The sequence below is a fragment of the Tursiops truncatus genome, chromosome 15, assembly GCF_011762595.2.
Source record: "Tursiops truncatus isolate mTurTru1 chromosome 15, mTurTru1.mat.Y, whole genome shotgun sequence".
Taxonomy (NCBI): Eukaryota; Metazoa; Chordata; class Mammalia; order Artiodactyla; family Delphinidae; genus Tursiops; species Tursiops truncatus.
This window is the reverse complement of record NC_047048.1, coordinates 72,583,955-72,605,178: the sequence shown is the minus strand read 5'-3', so window position 1 is coordinate 72,605,178 and position 21,224 is coordinate 72,583,955. Positions and strand designations below refer to the sequence as shown.

General features: G+C 44.2%; 1 protein-coding gene across 1 annotated transcript in view; it reads right to left on the bottom strand.

Moving 5' to 3' along the window:
* The window catches only part of EYA2 (EYA transcriptional coactivator and phosphatase 2), a 174,735-nt gene that overhangs the window by 133,713 nt on the left and 19,798 nt on the right, over positions 1-21,224 (bottom strand). The window contains exon 4 of the mRNA XM_073793066.1: positions 13,438-13,554. Within this exon, the coding sequence (XP_073649167.1) occupies positions 13,438-13,554 (117 nt within the window). The remainder of the gene's footprint in view (positions 1-13,437; positions 13,555-21,224) is intronic.

Below are 21,224 nucleotides of genomic sequence, written 5' to 3'. Positions count from 1 at the left end.
ATAAAAAGTCTACAAATAACAAATACTGGAGAGGGTGTGGAGAAAAGGGAGCCCTCCTACACTGTTGGCAGGAATGTAAGTTGGTGCAGCCACTGTGGAAAATAGTATGGAGCTTCCTCAGAAAACTAAAAATAGAATTACCACGTGATCCAGCAATCCCACTCCTGGGCATATACCCTGACAAAACTATAATTCAAAAAGATACACGCACCCTTACGTTCACAGCAGTATTATTCACAATAGCCAAGACATGGAAACAACCTAAGTGTCCATTAACAGATGAATGGATAAAGAAGATGTGGTACATTTATTCAATGGAATACTACTCAGCCATAAAAAAGAACGAAATAATACCATTTGCAGCAACATGGATGCTGCTAGAGATTACTATCATATTAAGTGAACTAAGTCAGAAAGAGAAAGACAAGTACCATATGATATCACTTATATGTGAAATCTAAAATATGGTACAAATGAACCTATCTACAAAACAGAAACAGACTCACAGACATAGAGAACAGACTTTTGGTTGCCAAGGGGGAGTGGGGAAGGGAGAGGGATGGACTGGGAGTTTGGGGTTGGTAGATGCAAACTATTACATTTAGAATGGATAAACAACAAGGTCCTACTGTATAGCACAGGGAACTATATCCAATCTCCTGGGATAAACCAGAATGGAAGAGAATATAAAAAAGAATGTAGGCGCATAGCACAGGGAGATCAGCTCGGTGCTTTGTGACCGCCTGGAGGGGTGGGATAGGTAGGGTGGGAGGGAGGGAGACGCAAGAGGGAAGAGATTTGGGAACATATGTATATGTATAACTGATTCAATTTGTTATAAAGCAGAAACTAACACACCATTGTAAAGCAATTATACTCCAATAAAGATAAAAAAAACAAAAAAAGAATGTAGGGAATTCCCTGGCAACCCAGTGGTTAGGACTCAGAGCGTCCACTGTGGGTGGTCACGGGTTTGATCCCTGGCTGGGGAACTATGATCCCGTATGCCTCATGGCACGCACCACCCCACCAAAAAAAACCAAAAACCACTACCAAAGATAAAAGTATAACTGAGTCACTTTGCTGTACAGCAGAAATTAGCACAACACTCTAAATCAACTATACTTCAATAAAGAAAAAAAAATTCATTTCCCCCCTCCCAAGAAAAAAGAGATAGGATGGATGAAACATAAGAAGCATTATATAAACTTAGGCAAGTAGCTTGTGAGATACGGGCAAAATTCTAAAGATGTGTTAAGAACAGAGAATAAGAAAGTTAGTAACCTTGTATGACGCATTAAAAATAGAATGAACGGAACATGTGATAAAAAGGATGGAAGAGACATAAGTGTTACTTATATAGAAAGGAGTGAAAGGAGGAGGTCAACCTTAAACAGTAAGAGGAACCTGTTTCTGCCATCTCTACGCCGACAGTTATGTCAACCCCAAATTGGCCACCCGCTGATGACAACCAGTCTGTGGCACTCTGGCCCCAAGCACCCTCTGCCCTAGAGATACAGCTGAAAGTCACGGCTGCCCATCAGGGTACCCAGAGAGCTCCAGTGGAACCAGGCAGATTGCCCGTCTCCCATAGAGCAGGGTGGGCTGACTTTCCAGGTAACCTTCACCTGATGAGCCCCCCGTTCAGCTTGAATTCCAGTCCCACTGACCACACACACCATCATCAGGAAGGCTGATGGGGCTGAGAGAGAGAGGCAGGACGTACACAGAACCCAGGACCCAGGCCATGTGGCCCTTCCACCTCCATGTACCCTGTCCTAAATGGGTCAACTCCATCTCTCTCCCCTTGTTTTTCAGTTTAAGTCGATTTAATAAACCATGTTATCTGAGCATCTCAATTTGTTCTATGAGCCTATCCCTATGACCTCTGGGGGAACATGTCCCTGAAGGCTGTCAGTGCTTCAGGGCCATTTCCCAAGGATGCCACCACTGTCAGTAGAAGGATCACTGTCCTTTGGTTTGGATTTTTCCAAGGCTTGTCTACTGTTCTGGAACTTCACGCTGCCGACGGCCACACTGCTGGTGACGTCTGGGCTGGCCGTGTAGCCCAGCTTGTCGGCCATGATCTTGTGAGTCTTCGCATGGGTCTGTCTGACTATTTCATTATGTCCTCTAGTGGGGTCATGCCTGGGCAATTACATGTTCAAAAATACAGTTTACAAATTACTTTCTTTATTTTACAGTAAGGGCATTCTGCTTGACTTAAAAAGATACATGTAAGTAGGTTAAATTATGTACAAATTAAATTTCAAGAGAGTGAAGGGGCCTTCTAGGCCATTTGTTATAAAAAGGGGGCACTGGGTCTGATGGGGTTAGAAACCTGGATGTAAACAGCCCTGGTGTCCAGGCTGCTCTCCACTCAAAGACCTCAACTACCTTCCGAGGGAAACTGGGCTTGAAAATGAAGCTCCTTCCCTGGGCTCCAGAGAGAGACAGACCAGGAGCTTCCTCTCCCTAACGGTCCAGATACCTCCCGTCCACACCCCACAATCAATCCATCAGCAATTCCACACTCAAAATATACCCAGAATCTGACCACTTCTCCCCATCTCCACCTCGACCTGCAAGTCAAGCCTCCATCATCTCTCACCTGAACTACTGCAGTCACTTCCACACTGGTCTCCTGCTTCATTCTTGCCCTTGCAGTCTATTCTCTACGTGGTGGCCGGAGAGAGCTTGTTAAAACTAAGATGTATCTTGTCACTCCCGTGCTCAAAACCCTCCACTGCTCCCCATGTCTGATAGTGAAACCGAGCAGGACCCCGTGGGGCTCCTGGGCACAAAAGCCTTTCTGTGTCCCCCATTCCTTGTTTGTAGGGGACAGACTCCAGCCTCTGTAACCTTTCCTGAGTCCCAAAGGGCAGATTCAAACAGTTGCTAATCAGGGAAGGGAGGGGATGCAGAGACAAGGGAGGAGCAGCCCAGAAACAGTAGTGCAGCCTCAGGGCAGGTTCCTGGTCCCACCTCAAGGGACACACATAACAGTATCTTTTGAGCTCTTTATAGAACTAAAACCCCAATAAATGGAAGAAGTCAGTGCTCTTCATTCCAGAGAAGACCACCCGAGGCCAGATTAAAAGGAACCAGAGAAACTCACGAGACCAGATTAAAGGAGTGCAGGCCCTGCACACACCCTAATCTTATCAGCAACCCCACCCTTAAACCATTGCTATAAAACTCCTCACCAAATCCTCCGGGGTTGGGACACACAGTTCCTGAGGGCAGGAGCCCGCTGTGTTCCCCTTTGCCTGGCAAAGCAAAAAAGCTATTCTTTTCTACTTCACCCGAACTTTGTCTCAGAGGTTCCATTCGGTGCCGGTGCACAGAGACTGAGTTTTCAGCATCGGTACTCAGAGCAGAAGCCAAAGTTCTCTCAGTGGTCCCACAGGGCCTTCCTGAGCAGCCCTCCCGTCCCCTCCCCTCCCCTCCCCCCTACTAGTTACCCTCACCCAACTCCAGCAGTAACCAGGTTACGAGTTAGTTTTTAATCACCCCTTAGAATCGCACTGCCCAATATGGCAGCCACCAGCCACATTTATGTTTATATTATAATTAATTAAAAATCAAACAAAACTGAAACTTCAGCTCCTCAGTTGCATCAGCCACATTTCAATGCTCAACAGCCACATGTGGCTAGCAGCTACCACACTAGACAACACAGATAAGAACGTTTCCATCATCACAGAAAGGTCTGTAGGCCAGCGCTGCCTTAGTGCACTGTTGTTTATAAAAAGCCTTCCTGATCCCCAAACTGACTCTCAATCTCTCCAGCTGTTTTCATCGGTCACCTCCAGCGGTTTTTGGAGATGTGGGTGACCAAATCAAACTTGTTCTGTGACCAGAGGGAAAGACCATCCATTTAACCTCGATATGTCCTAAATCCAGCAGACTTCAGCTCAAGTGGGAGGCAGCAAACCCACCAACACACGTGAAGGTGGCGAGAAGGTAACCAGCAGGGCGGAGGCACTGCACGGCACAGGAGCGCTAACAGGTATCAGAAAACCTCACCCACGTCATCGTGCGCAGAAGAGTTGCTGATTCACACCAGGAAACCTGAACTCAGTCCAGGAACCTGAGGGATGCCAAGCCTGGCTCCTGTCTTGACCAACACAGTGAGACCAGGCAGCCTTAGCCTGCTCAAAACTAGCTGAGCCAGGACAGCCTGAAGGTCGCTGCTGCCCAGAAGAAACAGGGAAATACCTGACTTCACAGGAGGCCACTGGGTTCCAACTCAGCTATAACCACACCCACCATTCAAATCTTCTGGGGCGTGCCTCAGTGGTGAAATAAATCAGAGGTGGGGACCAAAAATAGTGATCTTTCCAGCTCCCCAAGTCATCACTTGGCTTGGAATTTTCTCCTTCCATTCCTGGTCTCACAATCTGTGGTTCAACTAAGAAAATATGGAACCAGATTACAAGATAGAGGCATAGAGAGCAGCCTGATACATGTCTGTCTGCTTCATAAGGTATTTTAAAGAGAGTGTTTAAATCCATTGTCAAGATTGAAAAAGAATGAGATTTTTACATTAAAATATAGTTTTGAGGATTATCTTGAAAAATGGAAAGATCTGGCCTCTCTGGGGTCCCATTCTAGTGTAGTAGCAATGAGCTAAAGCTGAAATAACACCCCCCCAACCCCCCACCAAGTCTGATGGGTGTGTACCCTCCAACTGCCACAGCCCTTACCACTCCCTGTAACAGTACGCCTAGCTCACTTCGCTTTTATTTACAAGAATCACATCGGGGAGGAGTTTAATTCACAGAACTGTAGAATCGCTTGAAAAAGAGTAACAATTTGTTTCTGATTTGAGACAGTAGACATTTCATTCCAGGGTGCCATTTGGTTTGTTTTGTTTGTGTGTTTTTGTTGCTCTGACGTTTCTTCTGGTGTTCCCTGCCACACCAAAACAAAGACAAAAACAAAACAAACACCCACAGTCAAATCTGTCAGTCTTTTCATTGATGACGTCTGGATTTCTGAGTCATGGTTACAAAAGCCTTTTGCACTTCAAGGTTATAAAAATTTTGTTCATTCTTGTTCTAGTACTTTTATAGTTTTACTTTTGATGTTTAAACTGTTGATCCATTTGGACTTTTTTCTGGTATATAGTAATAGGAATGGATCTTTTTTCCCCCCTGAAGGCTAGCCAGTTGTTCCAGTACCATTCACTGAATACTCTGTCTTTTACCACTGACTTAAGGTGCCATCTGCCCCACGTGCTGAACTTCCTGACATGTTTTGCCTCATTCTGGACTGTACGTTCTCCTCTACTAGTCAATCAGTCTATTCAAATACCTGAACCACACTATTTTGATTATTGAAGCTCTATGTTTCAATACAGGTATGCTTAGTACCTTACCACTCTTCTTTGGTACAGTTTTTCAAGTCTAATCTCCTAGTTCACAGAAAAGGAAACACAAAGTGGTCAAAGATCTGAAAAGATGCTCAACCTTGTACGACACACCTAGAAATTAGTAGCACGCTGAGATACTGTTTTTCTTGTGTATCAGACTGGCAAAAGCTCCAATGTTAGATTACACTGGGTTGGCAAAACATGTGCTCTCAGACACTGCTGGTGGGAGTTTAAATTGCTAGGATACCTATGGAGGGTAACTTGGAGATATCTACCAAATTTAAATAGGGACTGTCTCCTTGACCCTGAATTCCACTTTTGGGAACCTGCCCATCAGATATACTTGCAGAAAACCAAAATGATATACATATACGGATATTCATAGCCATATTGGTGGTAATTGCAACAGACTGGAAACACCCAATAAGGAACTGGTTAAATCATTTACAGCACACCATTCAACAGAATAATAGGCATCCGTGGAAAGAATGAGGAATCACCTTCTATAAACTGACTTAGAAAGTTCCCCAAGGTATATAGCTAACTGAAGAAAGCGAAGCGCAGACAGTGTGCATAGTATGTTACCTATGAAAACAAAAATATATACAAGTGTTTTTGCTATAATCTGAGAGGCCATACATTGTGCAAAATTGTGCACTAAAATAATGGGGCCTATGGGAAAAAACAGGGTTGAGGCAGATTGCTCAAAAGCAATGCAACTTAGTAACCACAGCATTAACAAAAGCAATAATAATCCCAATAAAAATAATAGCACAGTGAAAAAATAAATAAGTACTATACAGAGAAGTGTCACATTAAATACAGGACTCCCCCTTAAAAAGGAGGTGAACGTATCTTGATGGAAGGGGGTGTACAGATGACAGAGGTGTTGAACTATGGAAACAAGGCAAAATGCACAAAGATTGGGGGAAGCTGCGACATAAGTTCTTCAAAAACAGAGCACATGGCCAAATTGAGGTCAGAGGAAAAATACGGGTCACCAGAGACTGAACTGTATTCCTACAAGGCTTGTTGCCTTTACCTGTGCTATGTATTTTGCATTCAGCTGCTGTTACCATATGTGCTGGGAAAAAATGCCAATGAATCAATGCAGCAGTACCTCCAGTTCTGGCCAAGACTGAGTCCCAGGGACTGGATTTACCCTCCAACAGGAAATAGTTTAAAAACTAGATTGCCAAGACATTGGGCATCAGATATGAAAGACAATGATCCTTGAGAGAGAGGAAACAAGTGGTGACTGTAAGACCATCCCAGTGTGGAGAGCTTCCAAGGAGGAGGACCCAGGTGGTACCCACTGATCTCTCTGAATTGAGGAGATGGAGCTGCAAGTCCAGAGAGGCCAAGGTGGTCAGAATTCGCAGAGCAGGGTACCAGAAAAGAGAGGGCTGCACAGAGAGAGCGTGCTGAAGATTTGCAGAGAGTTCCCTGTGACAGTTCACTTGAGAACTGACTAGCACATGCCTGTGAAGAAATTAGTCAAGGCCAGGAGAGAACCACTTGGTAAGATTAGAAGGAACAATCCTCACAGCTCATAACAGAATTGGGAATAGTTCCTCTTCCCACCAGCCCGACTGGAGAACCTCATAATTCATGGGGCATTGGGAGGAATACTCAGAAAGGTGTGCCTCAGTGCTGGGAAAATCTGCTAGGCAGAGACAGCTCTAGACCAGATGCTGCTCTGCTTCCCCTGAACGAAGCTTAAAGCAAGACTTGAAAGACCCAATCTACTTCTATGTAACAACTGCATCTCGGAGCAAAGCTCGAGAATATTCACAGGAATACAAAGCTATCCAGCACCCAGCAAGGCAAAATCCACAGGTCTGACATCCAATCAAAACTTATCAAACATGCAAAGAAGCAGGAAAATATAACTTATAATGAGGAGAAAAATCAATGGAAACCTCAAAATGACACAGATGACAGAATTAGTACCCAAGCACATTAAAACAGTACTGTATTCTGTCTGTTCAAGGAGCCAGAGGAGACATTGGACATAAGTAGAGACATGGAAGGTTAAAAAAAAAAAAAAAAAAAAAAAAAAAAAGACCCAAATCAAACTTCTAGAGATGAAAACTATGTATAAGATGAAAAAAGAAATGACTGGAGAGTAATTAACAAGCAGATCAGATACTGCAGAAGAAAAGATTAGTGAACTTGAAGACATGGGTTGGGGGGAAATATTTGAATAATGGCCAAAAATTTTCTAAATTTGATAAAAACTATAAACTCACAGATCTAAGAAGCTCAATGAACACAAAGCACTAGAAGCACGAAGACTCTACACGAAGACCCATGAAAATTAAATTGCTTAAAACCAGTGATAAGGAGAAAATCTTAAAACAAATGAACCAAGATATCTTTGGAGTCATACTGACATCATTTCCTTGTTTATGAATCACATATGAGTTAGTTCTTGTCACAGAACAATGCAATATAATAGACTGTGTTCATGACTGCTTATATCTGCAGAAGGAAATTCTGGATGGGTTCGCGAGAACCTAGTACAGTGGGTTAAGTATTGGGGATTTAGAAGCTGAATGGCTGTTGGATGAGGGTGGCATAGAGATTTCTGTAGATGTTTAAAGTAGATAAATGCATAACCTGCTCAAAAATTAATATAAAGCAGTAATTTTAAGTGTATGTTTTTTTTCTTATTACAAAAGGAAATACATTGGCAGGAAGGGAATTAGGGAATGATGGCTAATGAGCATGGAGTTGCTTTTGGGGGTGATGAAAATGTTGTAGGATTAAGATAGTGGTGATGGTTGCACAACTTTGTGAATACAGTGAAATCATTGAATTTTACACTTTAAAAGGATGAATTTTATGGTATGTGAATTAATCTCATCAAAAAATAAATTAACTAAAATACAGGAAAAAAAGGAATACATGCATGTTCATCATTAAAAAAATTACAGAATCAAAGAATTTTCACACAGGAACGGGCCTAATGGTCATTACATCCAGGGCTTCCCAGTGAGCAGAGAACATTAGTGTGGGCAGAGGGTCCCTGTTCAAGTCTACCTGGGAAAACTGACTACTGAATTCTCTTGGAGAGTCACAAGGTGCATCAGTCTGCAAAGGCTCTGAAAAGTCCTGGAGCAAAGACATCTAACTTCATGCTACACACTATTTACCAAATGTGTTTGATGTATTTGACAATGACCTTCCCCAACCTCTTTATTTTTCAGTGAGTATTTGTGAGCGCTAGAGCTGTGAAACACAGATCGTGAAAGTTCAGTGACTTGTCCAAAGTCGCACAGCTTGCTGGTACCAGAAATGGTGCTAGATTTCACAAGTCCCGCACAAACTGACCTCAGAGGTCTTGGGCTGAGACCATTAGCTTAGACCCTTCCACTGGACTTTTGGTTTTCCTACACATCCTCGAATCACACGTTTCCATGTTGCTCCTGAATGGCTCACGTTGGGTTCCGAGGTCAGTATTAACAACCCCTGCCTTTGGTAAATACAAAAGTAAATTTCCATAGAAAAAGGCGCTTCCACTGTTTTTTTTTTTTTTTTTTTTTTTTTTGGTAGGCGGGCCTCTCACTGTTGTGGCCTCTTCCGTTGCGGAGCACAGGCTCCAGACGTGCAGGCTCAGCGGCCATGGCTCACCGGCCCAGCCGCTCTGCGGCATGTGGGATCTTCCCGGACCGGGGCACGAACCCGTGTCCCCCGCATCGGCAGGCGGACTCTCAACCACTGCGCCACCAGGGAAGCCCCCTTCCACTGTTTTTAAGGCCCCCCTTTGGTGCAGATTTCACCAGAAGGGGAGCTGATGCTGATGTGGGTGGCTCAACAGCCTCAAATTGGTATTCCTCTTTTCTCTTACCAAAATTATTTCCTGAAACTAAGAGTTCAGGAAAGAGAAGTGAAGTTGGGAAAAACATAAGACCCTCAAATCTGAAACTAGGATAAAAATAATATTTTACATTTGTAGAGCACTTAGTTTGTGCCAGTGCTGTTCGAAATACTTCACACACATTAACTCATTTAATTATCACGGCACCCCACGCGTAGGTACTACTCGTATTCCCATTTTACAGGGGAAGAGACTGAGGTACTAGGAAGTAACTCAGCTCAAAGTCACAAGCTGGTACATGGATTGCACAACTGGGAAGTGAACTCAGCCTGACTTCAGAGTTACTGCTTTTAACTCTCATGTTACAGAAGCAATGCAAGACATAATAAAAAGTACACCCAGCCTTGATGGACCTCATTGGATGTGCCCATGGCCGTTCCATCTAGTCCTCCAACAGCCCCATGGGGTCATCTCTCTTGCTATGATGCTAGTTTCACAGGTGAGGAGAGAGAGGCCCAGAGAAGCCAAGCGCCTCACCCAGGTCATGCCTTGGGACACAGCCTAACTGCAACCGGGTCCAGGGCTCTTAACCCCTCTGGGGCACCAGCGAGTTCTTACACCACACTCTCAAGATGTTCTTTTCTTCTCTTTTTAATCTTTGTGGTCACTTCCGTGAACAGCAGTGTTTTAGCAGGAGAAGCCAAAGGAACAACAACAAAAATCAAACCCATAAGAAATACATTTCAGCTACAAAAACTCCGGGTGAACTTAAAAAAAGAAAATAAACAACCATGAAAAAGCTAAAGGAGCGCCATGAACTTCTCTCTCCTACGTTTCCTGCACGTAGGTGGGGGGCAATGCTATCTAAGCAGATACAGATCTCCAACCAGGCCTTGTGGCAGGGGGAGCGGGCAAGATGGCTCTGCTGAGATGTTTGGAAGTTTCTGAGATCAGGTAGAGGACCTAGGGAGAGCTATCCCAGCTTACTTAATGCTTGATCTGGGACCCTACACAAGCCACTCTGCTGCGGTGCCTCAGTTTACGCATCTGTAAACGATGGAGTGGTCTCTCTCTACTCAGGTTCTTTTTGCTTCTATAAAATGATGATTTTTAATTCTTAGAAAGGAAAAGGACTCAGCTCGGCTTCTGAACATGGACCAGTTTTACGCCAAGTCGATACTTTCAGGCCTAAAATTCAGTCTCAACCTCCTTCTTCATTCCCTTCTTTGTCCAAAAAACTAAGCTCAACCAATGTCTTCCATTCTGAAATGCACAGAGAGTAGTTGGAGAGTTTATTTCTCCTCTGGAACAACTTGAAAAAAAAATTAATAGGAAGCACATGGGCATGGTGTGTGAGCCTTCTATATGTTTGTGTTTGAAAAAGAAATACTTAAGGAGGAATATGTCAGGCTTGCAAAACGCCTGGGCTGTCTCAAGAGCAGTTTATGGCCATTAGCATTAGACTGAAGGCAGTTAATTGGGACAAAGTCCAGCTGGCATTTGGGCCATGAAGACGATAAGAAAATAACCTGGACTATTCCCGTGGTAGGGTGGGAACAGAGCAGCAGATGTTTTTCCATTTGTGAGGGGCTGATGGGGATGGCGGCGGGTCGTGGGGTCTAGGCCAGGGCTCATCCACGGAGGATCATCTTCTAGATGGATCTATGAGAGTGTGGAGGGCAGGGTGGTGTTGGGGTTACGTGCCTGGGCTCTGGAGTGGAACCACCTGGCTTCGAATCCCATTGCCACAGCCATGTGACCTTGGGCAAGCTACTTTACCACGTTGTGCCTCAGTTTTTCCACCTGTAAGATGGGGATAATTACAGAACCTACGTCACAGGGCTCCTGGGAAGATCAAGGGGAATGGTGTATACGCAGAGCTAGGGCGGTATCTGGAGTCCTGAAGGAGTACGGGAAATAGCGCTTGGAGGAAACAGCATAGCCTCTGGGATTCTACTCTGAATCCCAGCTCTCAACACTTATTGGCCCTGGGATCCTTGGGTAAGTCACCTCCCCTCTCTGAGCCTCACGTTCATCGTGTGTAAAGCAGAGCCCACCTCCTATGGCTGCTGCAAGGACCAGAGGAGAAATAACATACTCTCTATGACCCAGCCCAGGGAGGCCTCCTGCTTCACTTTCCAGTCTCATCTCCCCTACTCTCTACACCCAGGTTCATGAGACTCCTTTGGACTCTTTCAACACTGCGAGCCTTTTCCTGCCTCCAGGCATTTGCCCTTGCTGGGCCCTCTGCCTGGGCCGTCCAGCCTCCAGCTACTCACAGGCTGGCTTCTTTCCCTCACTCAGGTCTCCCTAACAACCTGGGTAGCGTCCATCACCACTCCTTTCATCATGGCCCATCACACCACCCTGTTTTGGTCCTTCAGGTGATTTAGCACAATCTGTAAGGATCGATTTACTTAATTGATCATTGTCTGTCTCCTTAGAAGCCCTGAGGCAGTCAGTTCCATTTCTATACAAAGAGCTGAAAAAAACTGGTTGAGATTGACCCAAATGCAAGTTCAAGTTCACTGTCTTCACAAGCCTTTATGATCAGGATTGTGTCATAATTCACTCTCCATTTGAGGAGGGGTCACAGCAGCTTATTCCCTTCAGTGGGACTCAGAAAAACCGCCCGGGGAGACAGAGATGACAGCCAAAGCAGAGGAGGCAGGAGGTACCATGGCGAAGAGCAGGCTTTGAGCGAGGATTGGCTTTGGGAGTTCACCAGACCCCCAAGAGACTTGAGGCGACCTGTTTCCCACTGCACTTGCAATAAAATCTAAGCTCCTTGCCCTGACGCTGGGCAGGTCAGGCATTCCCTCCCTCTATGACGCAGTTTCTCCTCCTATAAAATGGGAATTATGCCAGAACCAACACTTTGGAGTGTCATGAAGGTTGTATGAGATGATTAGCCACCTCTTGTGGCACGTGGTGAGTGCTTGGTCAATGTTAGCTGATGGTGTCATCAACAAACTCCGTTGCAGATCTTTACATGGAAGCTATTCCAAGGTCTGGGCGTTAATGCTCATCACCCCCTTTCTTTCACGTACCCCTAAGATCACTTGCTGTCTCTTCACAATGCTTTTTCCTGAAAGGCTGCCCTTGACATCCATTTAAATTGTTTCCTTAATTAAAAAGACGAAGCCGCAATACCTGCATTTTTTTTTTTTTTAAAGAAAAGTAGCATCATGTATTAGCCCACTTCCTTGTCATTGCTCTTTCGGTTTTGCATTTTGCATATTACTTTTTAGACTGTTGGTGGTCATTTTTACCAGCTTTCATGAAGAAAAAAAATACCAGGGTGAGGATCCCCCAAATTACTGCCACCAGCCCTCTGCTCCATGCATCAGCTCCAACATGCTCCCCATGGGGCACCAGAGAAGAGAAGGGGCCTTTGGATGGTAACAGAGTGCAGGTGGGCACAGGAGAACCCAGCAGGCTGGTTTCTTAGGGTATGCGGGGTGGGAGTTCCACACTGGAGTTTCTTCCCTTTCTAAGGCTACCCAGTGGGGATGCAGAGCCCAGAACTTCCTGCCTGGAATAATAGCTCCTTTACCTACTGTCCAGTATTCCCAACACCAGGCATTTCTCTGAGCCTACAATGGACTTGCCTGTCCCATCACAGTTAAAATCAAAGCCAACACCTTCCCTCAGTCCTCAAGGCCCTGCACGATTTGGTCCTGCTCTCTCCCCAAGGCTCTCTCCTCTCACATGCCCCTGACCCTGCTTCCACCCCACTGGCTCCTATTCTGCGCCTCGAACACATTAAGACACTTCCTTCCATACAGCTTTTGCAAGGGCTGTTCCCTCTGCCTGGAATGCTCTTCCCATAGGTCTGCACATGGCTGGTTCTGCCTCATACTTTGGGTCTCTGTCCAATGTCACGTCTTCAAAGAGCCTTCCCCGATGACTCTATCTAAAGTTACCTCTCCCACCTCTCCTGACCCCTCAACTATTCGTCACTCTCTATCTGAACACCACTTTTATTTGCTTCATCGCATTCAACACCTCTTATCTGCTGCCTTGTTGATTGTCAGTCTCTCCCTCTTGCCCTGTAATTGCCATGAGGGCAGAAGTCGTATCTCCTCTGTCCACCACTGCAACTCTAGTACTTGAGATAGATCCTGGCACACAGTAGGTTCTCAGTAAAACTGCTAAATAAACGAATGAACGACTGGACACCCAGCTCAGGCAGCGCCTTAGAGACGGCAGGGAGGGGCCGCAGCGCCACACTCACCGTGCATCTGGTAGGTGTACGGGCTCTGTCCAGTGGGGGCGGTGCTGAAGCTGGAGCCATAGCTGAGGAATCCACTCTGGCCAGGGGAATGGTTCAAGCTGTCTTCTGTCTTGATGCCTTGGAAGGAGGAGAGAGAATCACCAGGCACACATAATTAGGATGCTTCCTTGTCACCCGCAGAAGAGCTACTGCGTCAAGACAGCACGTGGTTTTATCAGCTTCCAGACTGGTTGCAAACTGGTGGTTTGTGAGCTGAACTTAGCCTACACACGTGTCTTGCTTGGCCTGTGTATTTTAAAGGAAAATCTGAAATTGGTTGTTTTTGTTTAAAAATCAGGAGATTTCTCCAAAAAATCTAGACTTATGGCTTCTCTTGAGCAACAGGATGACCTAGAAACCTCATCCCTGTGTTCCCGTGTGATGACAGGCTGCCCCCGTAGCTCCCGATTTGTGTGTTTCCCAGGTCACCATGGAGCCCATATTGTCTCTGAGACATAGAGGCTAGTTTTAAGGTACTATTTTTTCATTGCAGTTTTTTTGGTGTTTTTTCGTCCTAGGACACGTTCAAAACTGCGAAAGGGAAAGGCAGGCTAAGAGCATCTCATGTTTTGCACACGCAGTCAGCTTCAGGCTTCCTGCCTGGCCCTGAGGGTAGTGAGTTTACAACCCCTTACTCCAAGGACTAGCTCCATGTATGGCTTAAAAGCACATCAGGATTTGGGGTGAAGGTATTACATGAACCATCTCTCCTCTGTAAAGATGATGCCCCTTCACCCTAAGACACACTCCCCACTCTTCTCATGGGTGAACCTGCTTATCCAAAGGCCACACTTACAAATCTGCCTTCTGTTTCAGCCAAACTCTGACATGCTTCCCCAAGGCACAGGCACCAATTCCATGAGCCACTGGTTGGAGAAGGAATTGTATTGAGGGAGGAGGCTGACCCGCCAGTAGCCCATACATTGTATTTTTATTGAAAATATAATCAACTTTGCTTACCTTTGTCTTATGGGTGTACGATAGTATTTCAATACTATTTAAATTTGAAGTTTTTAAAAAGAACTCTGCTAGTTCTGGGGATGGTTTTGTAGCTATGGTTTCCCTCCTTCTCACCCATTCACTCCCATAAATAAAGAGAATGCTTAGCGAGGTAAAAATGATGGATTTTGAGTCAAGTGGTCTGTGCTGGCGTCCGGGATGGTTTGCTTCATTACTTGGTGACCTGGACAGTTTCTCCTTCAACCCCAGCCTGGAAGTCCCCTCCCTTATGAAATAAGATGCTGACCCCCACTGGCAGGATTGTTGGGAGATGAAAAGAAGGGGAAAGAATGAACATATAAAGCTGTGGGTGAGGTACTTAGAAACACACACCTCTTTCATCTTCACAACAATCCCATGAAATAGGCGATATTACTTTCCCTATTTTAAAGATGTGGAGACTGAGGTTCAGAAAGCCAGGTCACTCGATCAGCGTCTTGTAATCAGCAGGTAACTCTGAAGTCTAGGTTTTCTTTTCCTTCTCTTGATACCTCTCAATAATGGGTGTGAAAGGATTTTCTGCACTAGACGGTGCTCAGTTTCAGTGATGACAGTGACGACAGCAACAAGCTATATTTATACAGCACCTTCTTTTGCTTCATCTGCCAGGGATGGTTAACGGTGTTTTCAGTACAGTCTGTCTCCTGGTGCAACTAGAGTCAAATCTAAACTCCTTGGGTGACGTGTTCCTACGTGGGCTCTGCTCACCCCTCTGACCTCTGCCTTCTCCAGGCTCCCTCCTCCCTCTGCTCAAGCCGTGTTCTCAGTCACTTCACTCATTTTAGTGTCTGAATGGAAATTCAAAGTAAGGAATATCACTGCTCATTCAGCCAGTCTCCTGATGATGGATTCTAGGTCGATTCCAGTTTTTTTTTTTCTATCACAATCCAAGATAGAATGGACAACATTAGAATGTTTGTCTAGGATGGATACAAGAAGAGGAATTGCTAAGTCAGAGGGTACATACATTTTTCATTTTTAACTAGACACAGACAAAACTGCAACAATATGTCTTTAGACTCAGGGCCTTTGCACATGCTCTTCTCTCTGCCCTGGAATGCACTTCCCTCCACCCCCTTCTTTATCGGGCTAATGCCTTCTCATCCTTGATTTCTCAGCTTAAATGGTGCTCCCCCAGAAAGGCCTTCCATGACCTGAGTCAGCCCCCTGATTACTCCCTCCAGAGCACCCAGTTTTTTCTATGGCTCTCATCACAGTTCATGGGCTTAACATCTGTTCTTTCCTTAGGCTGAGAGCTCCAGGAGGGTGGGGGCTGGGCTGGGCTTGTCCACTGTGGCGTCCCCACACCTGGCTCAGTGCCAGGCGCACAGCAGGTGCTCAATAAATATTTGTCGAATGAATGAATGTGGAAGAAAACAAATGAAAAAATTTCACCTCTCCTTCTGTTTGCTGAAGTGGATGGATCATAAAATTCTAACCCATGAGAAAGGGGAGAGAATATGGTGGAGGCACACAAAAGGCTTAGTTCTGTAAATCAGGGTTGCCCATATTTGGTCCATGAACCAGTCACCAGCTCATGATGAGAAAGCACAGAAATTGAGAAGTAAGTATTTAGAAACTTTCATAGCAACTTGAACTTGCTATGGCATCTAAGGTCATATCCCTAGGCTTCTATTTTGTATGAGTTTTTTAAAAATATCATTTTTCTATTCATTATTTTTGTTGCATTTTACCAAAGAGTCAGTCCATGATGAATTAGAAATTAAAAAGCAAAAAGCCCAAAACTGGTCTTTTACCTCCAGGTGAGAAGCACTGCTCTAAGAGATTCAGTTCAAAGGAAATCTGGTGACGGTCTGGTCTGAGGACAGGCTGGTGGCATCAGCTCTCCTGCCCTCTAAGCATTTCTCATGAGTATCTTTATAGCAAAGAGAACAAGGCCTCCAACGATGCTCAAGAACTACCTACAGGTTCCACTGTCTTCAGCTCATGGGAGTACAGAAGGGAGCATGTGCATTTCAAAGAGGTTGTCAGCCACAGAGATGCACTGGGCATTCATTCATTCATTTCACAAACATGCAAAATAATACTCTACACCTGGGGTCAGCTAACTCTGGCCCATGGGCCGAAGGTGATCTGCTACCTGTTTTTGTAGATAAAAGTTTTATTGAAACACAGATACAGGCATGCCTCAGAGATATTATGGGTTCAGTTCCAGACCACCACTATAAATCAAATATTGCAATGAAGCAAGTCACAAGGATTTTCTGGTTTCCTAGTGCATGTAACAATTATGTTTACACTATACTGTAAATTAGCAACTGAATTTGTGTAATATTCTAAATCCTTTGTTGTCATTTCTATAATCTTCACAGCATCTTCACCAGGAATAGATTCCATCTCAAGAAACCACTTTATTTGCTCATCCATAAGAAGCAACTCCTCATCCAGTTTTATCATGAGTTTGCAGAAATCTAGTCCCGTCTTCAAAGACTCCACTTCGAATTCTGGTTCTCTTGCTATTTCTGCCACATCTGCAGTTACTTCATTTCCTTCACTGAAGTCTTGAACTTCTCAAAGTCATCCATTAGTGTTGGAATCAACTTCTTCCAAACTGCTATTAATGTTGACATTTTGACCTCTTCCCATGAATCACCATCTAGACTGGTGAATGCTTTCCTGAAGGTTTTCAATTCACTTTGCCCAGATCCATCAGAGGAATCACTATCTAAACCAACAACAGCCTTACAAAATGTGTTCCTGAATAATAAGATTTGAGAGTTGAAATTACTCCTGATCCATGGGCTGCAGAGTGGACGCTGTGTTAGCAGGCATAAAAACAACATTCGTCTCATCGTACATCTCCATCTTAGCTCTGGGGTGACCAGGTGCATGACCAATGAGCAGTAATATCTTGAAAGGGATCTTTTTTTCTGAGAGCTAGGTCTCAACAGTGGGCTTAAAATTTTCAGTAAACCATGCTGTAAATGGATGTGTTCTCATTCAGGCTTTGTTGTTCCATTTATAGAGCACAGGCAGAGTAGATTTAGCATAATTCTTAAGGGCGCTAGGCTTTTCAGGACAGTAAATGAACACTGGCTTCAACTTAAAGTCATCAGCTGCATTAGCCCCTAACAAGAGAGTCAGACTGTCCTTTGAAGCTTTAAAGCCAGGCATTGACTTCTCCTCTCTAGCTATGGAAGTTCTAAATGGCATTTTTTTTTTCCAGGTATGTGGTAAATTAGTGTTTCCTTTGTTTTATTTTAATTACAATTTCTTTCCTACTCAGAAACATTTTCAAAGTATGATATCTGCGTCAATTAAAAAAAACAATGGAAATAAATAGCACAGACATAAAGAATGATAAGGATGTGTGTTTCATGGAGCATCCTAAATACCTATTTGAAAATTCTGAAGCATTTGGAATATTTTCTTATTGAGTATCTTAACTGTACATATCTATCACTGAGACATTTAACTGTACATATCTATCACTGAGACATTTATTTTAAACTAAAAAGTTCTTCCTTGTTTGTAAAAGTAGTACATACCAGGCTTCATTGCATTTTTCTTTAAATATCCACAGTTGTTTTGTATATACTGTCAGAGTACAAGATTAATTATTTCTAAAGGGAATGAAACTTATGGAAAAGGAACAAAATTAACTTAGCATTCCCTTTTATTCAACAGAGCTATGGCACAGAAAAAAACAAAACAAAACAAAAAAATAAACAAGCGAGACAGATGGATGGGTAGGGTCAAAAAAGGGAGGAGAAAGGATAGGACCAGATCCTAGTGAGCTACAAATCTCACCAGAGGGTTGATGAAAATTGAGATTGGTGGATCAGGCCAGGAGACAGAGCTAAGTAGGAGAGGAGTTCTTAATAGAATCAAAAAGAGGGTTGGAAGTTAGGAAAGAGTAGTAGTAGATGTGATCATATGGAAAAGGGAATGAGTTCTTAAACCTGATACGTAGCATCTTGTGAACATTCAAATATCTCTACAAGGATAGGTGTGTGCCTTCCACATTTCCCTCCAGGCTGTTCTGAATGTGCCTTGAATTCATATTCCACAGTTGCAGAACGAACTGCCACAAACTTAGTGGCTGAAAACAAAACTCATTTTTTCACTCACAATCCTGTAGGTCAGAAGTCTGGGTGGGCTCAACTGGGTTCCATGCTTAGAGTCTCACAAGGCTGAAATCAAAGTTTTGGGCAAACTGGGCTCTTATGTGGGAGCTCTGGGGAAGCATCCATTTCCAGGCTCATTCAGATTCTTGGAAAAATCCAGTTCCTGTATCTGCAGATTTGAAATCCCTTCATCCTTGCTGGCTGTCAGCTGGGGACCATTTTTGGCTCCTGGATTCCACGTCATTCCTTCTCACCCCTTCCATCTTCCAATCAGTAACGTTCCATCAAGTCCTTTCCATGACTTGCATCTCTCTGACTTCCTCTTCTGTCGCCAGCCACGGAAAACTTTCTGCTAACTGGCATTTTCGAATCAAAGGCTCCATCTACATTGATAATCTGTCGTCTAGTGTGGCCACCTTTATGACTTACCTTAGCTAGATCTTCTGGGTAACTTGCTGCAGCTTCTCCATCAGCACTTGCTGCTTCGCCTTGCACGTTTTCGTCATGAAGCTGGCTTCTTTCCTTAAACCTCATGAACCCACCTCTGCTAGCTTTAAACTTTTCTTCTACAGCTTCCTCACCTCTCTCAGCCTTCAGAGAATTGACGAGTTAGGGCCTTGTGCTGGATTAGTCTTTGGCTTAAGGGAATGTTGTGGCTGCTTTGATCTTCTATCCAGACCACTAAACCTTTCTCCTTATCAGCAATAAGGCTGTTTCACTTTCTTACCATTCGTGTGTTCACTGCAGTAGCACTTTTTAATGTCCTTCAAGACTTCTTCCTTTGTATTCACAACTTGGCTAACTGTTTGGCACCAGAGGCCCAGCTTTCGGCCTGTCTTGGATTTTGACATGCCTTCCTCACTAAGCTTAACCATTTTTCGTTTCTTCTTAATTTAAAGTGAGATATGCACGACTCTTTTTTTTTCACTTGAATACTGTGAGGCCATTGTAGGGTTATTAATTGGCCTAATTTCACATTGTTGTGTGTCAGGGAATAGGGAGGCGCGAGGAGAGGGAGAGAGATGGGGGAAACGGCTGGTTGGTGGGGCAGTCAGTACACAACATTTATTGACTAAATTCGCCATCTTCTATGGGCACATTTCATGGAGCCCCCAAACAATTACAATAGTAACACCAAAGACCACTGATCACAGATCACCATAACAAATATAGTAATAATGCAAAAGTTCAAAATATTGCCAAATTGCCAAACTGTGACACAGAGACACGAAGTGAGCAAATGCTGTCTAGCAGGGTTGCCACAAACCTTCAATTTGTAAAAAACGCAGTATCTGTGAAGTGTAATAAAGCGAAGTGCAATGAAACAAGGTATGTCTGTACACCCATTCGTTTATGTATTATCTGTGGCTGCTTTCAAGATACAGGGTAGACCTGAATCGTTCTGATAGACACTGTATTGCCTGCAAAGCAAAAAATATTTATTATCAGGCTCTTTACAGAAAAAGACTGCTGACCTCTATTCTTCGTAAAGTAACGCAGAGCAATGATAAACAGCAAATCCAGGGGCGAAAGGGAGGTAACCTCCCTTTATTTTTCATGTTGGATGGTCAGCTCATGGGTACTTGTAGTGCTACTCTTTACACTTTTACATATGTCTTAAATGTTGCATAATAAATTGAGAAAAAAATACTCCACACTCCTGACCTCCTTGCCTCTAGTTTGCTCAACTGTGCTATTATTTCCCTGCAGCTATTTAAACAAAGGTAATAATGCTATTTGCCAAGGAGCAAGGAGAAAAGTTTCCTAACAAGATTCAGCAAGGTTTGTCCAGACAGTGAGCAAACACTGCTTGCTCAGGCACAGGCGTATGTGAAGGGAAAGGGTTTTTTTTTATCCCAGCTGTCGTTACTTAGTGATGTGGACATTCCAGGTGTGTGTGTGTGTGTGTGTGTAGCAGCCTGGCTTCAGCTGTACTGACTGAACATTTCCCTTGGGCCAGGCCCTGTGAGCTAAACCCTTTATAGAGATCAGGAGTTGACACATGATGGCCCACTGCCTGTTTATGTAAATAAAGTTTTATTAGAACACAGACACACCCATTAGTTTACATATTGTTTGGCTGCTTTCACGCTTCAATGGCAGTGTTGAGTGGCCCAGAAAGCTGAAAATATTTATGATCTGGCCCTTTACAGAGAAAAGGTAGCTGATCCCCAATGTAGATGATCTCATTTAATGCAACAACATTTGTTAGGAAGCCAGACTTAGGAGGAAAACTGCCCAGAGTCTGAGGACCAGCAAGGGGCAGAGGTGAGGTGTGAACCCAGAACGTGTGATCTTACCACTTGCGCTGTATTGTTAGGGCACAGAGCCTCTGAAAGTAACTGGGACTGTAAAATGAATTTGAACCAAATTAATTTCCACCGGATGCCATGTTTTGTCTGGGAACAGGGTTAGTTTTCTCTTTCACGCTGAAAAATAATCCAGCTTCATGTTTCTTGGCTGTCAGCCAGGCAGGGTAACTTACGTGTGATTTTATCACAAGTCTTCTGGCACAAGAGGGACAGAAGTTAGAAGAGATGCCCACACCAGTTGGCCAAGGTCTGTCATAGGTAATCCCCCAGGATTTCTGGAATGTGTGCTCAGGCAGTGGAGCTCAGCAGTGAAGGGCTTACACTCCAGATCCAGGCTGCCCGGGTATAA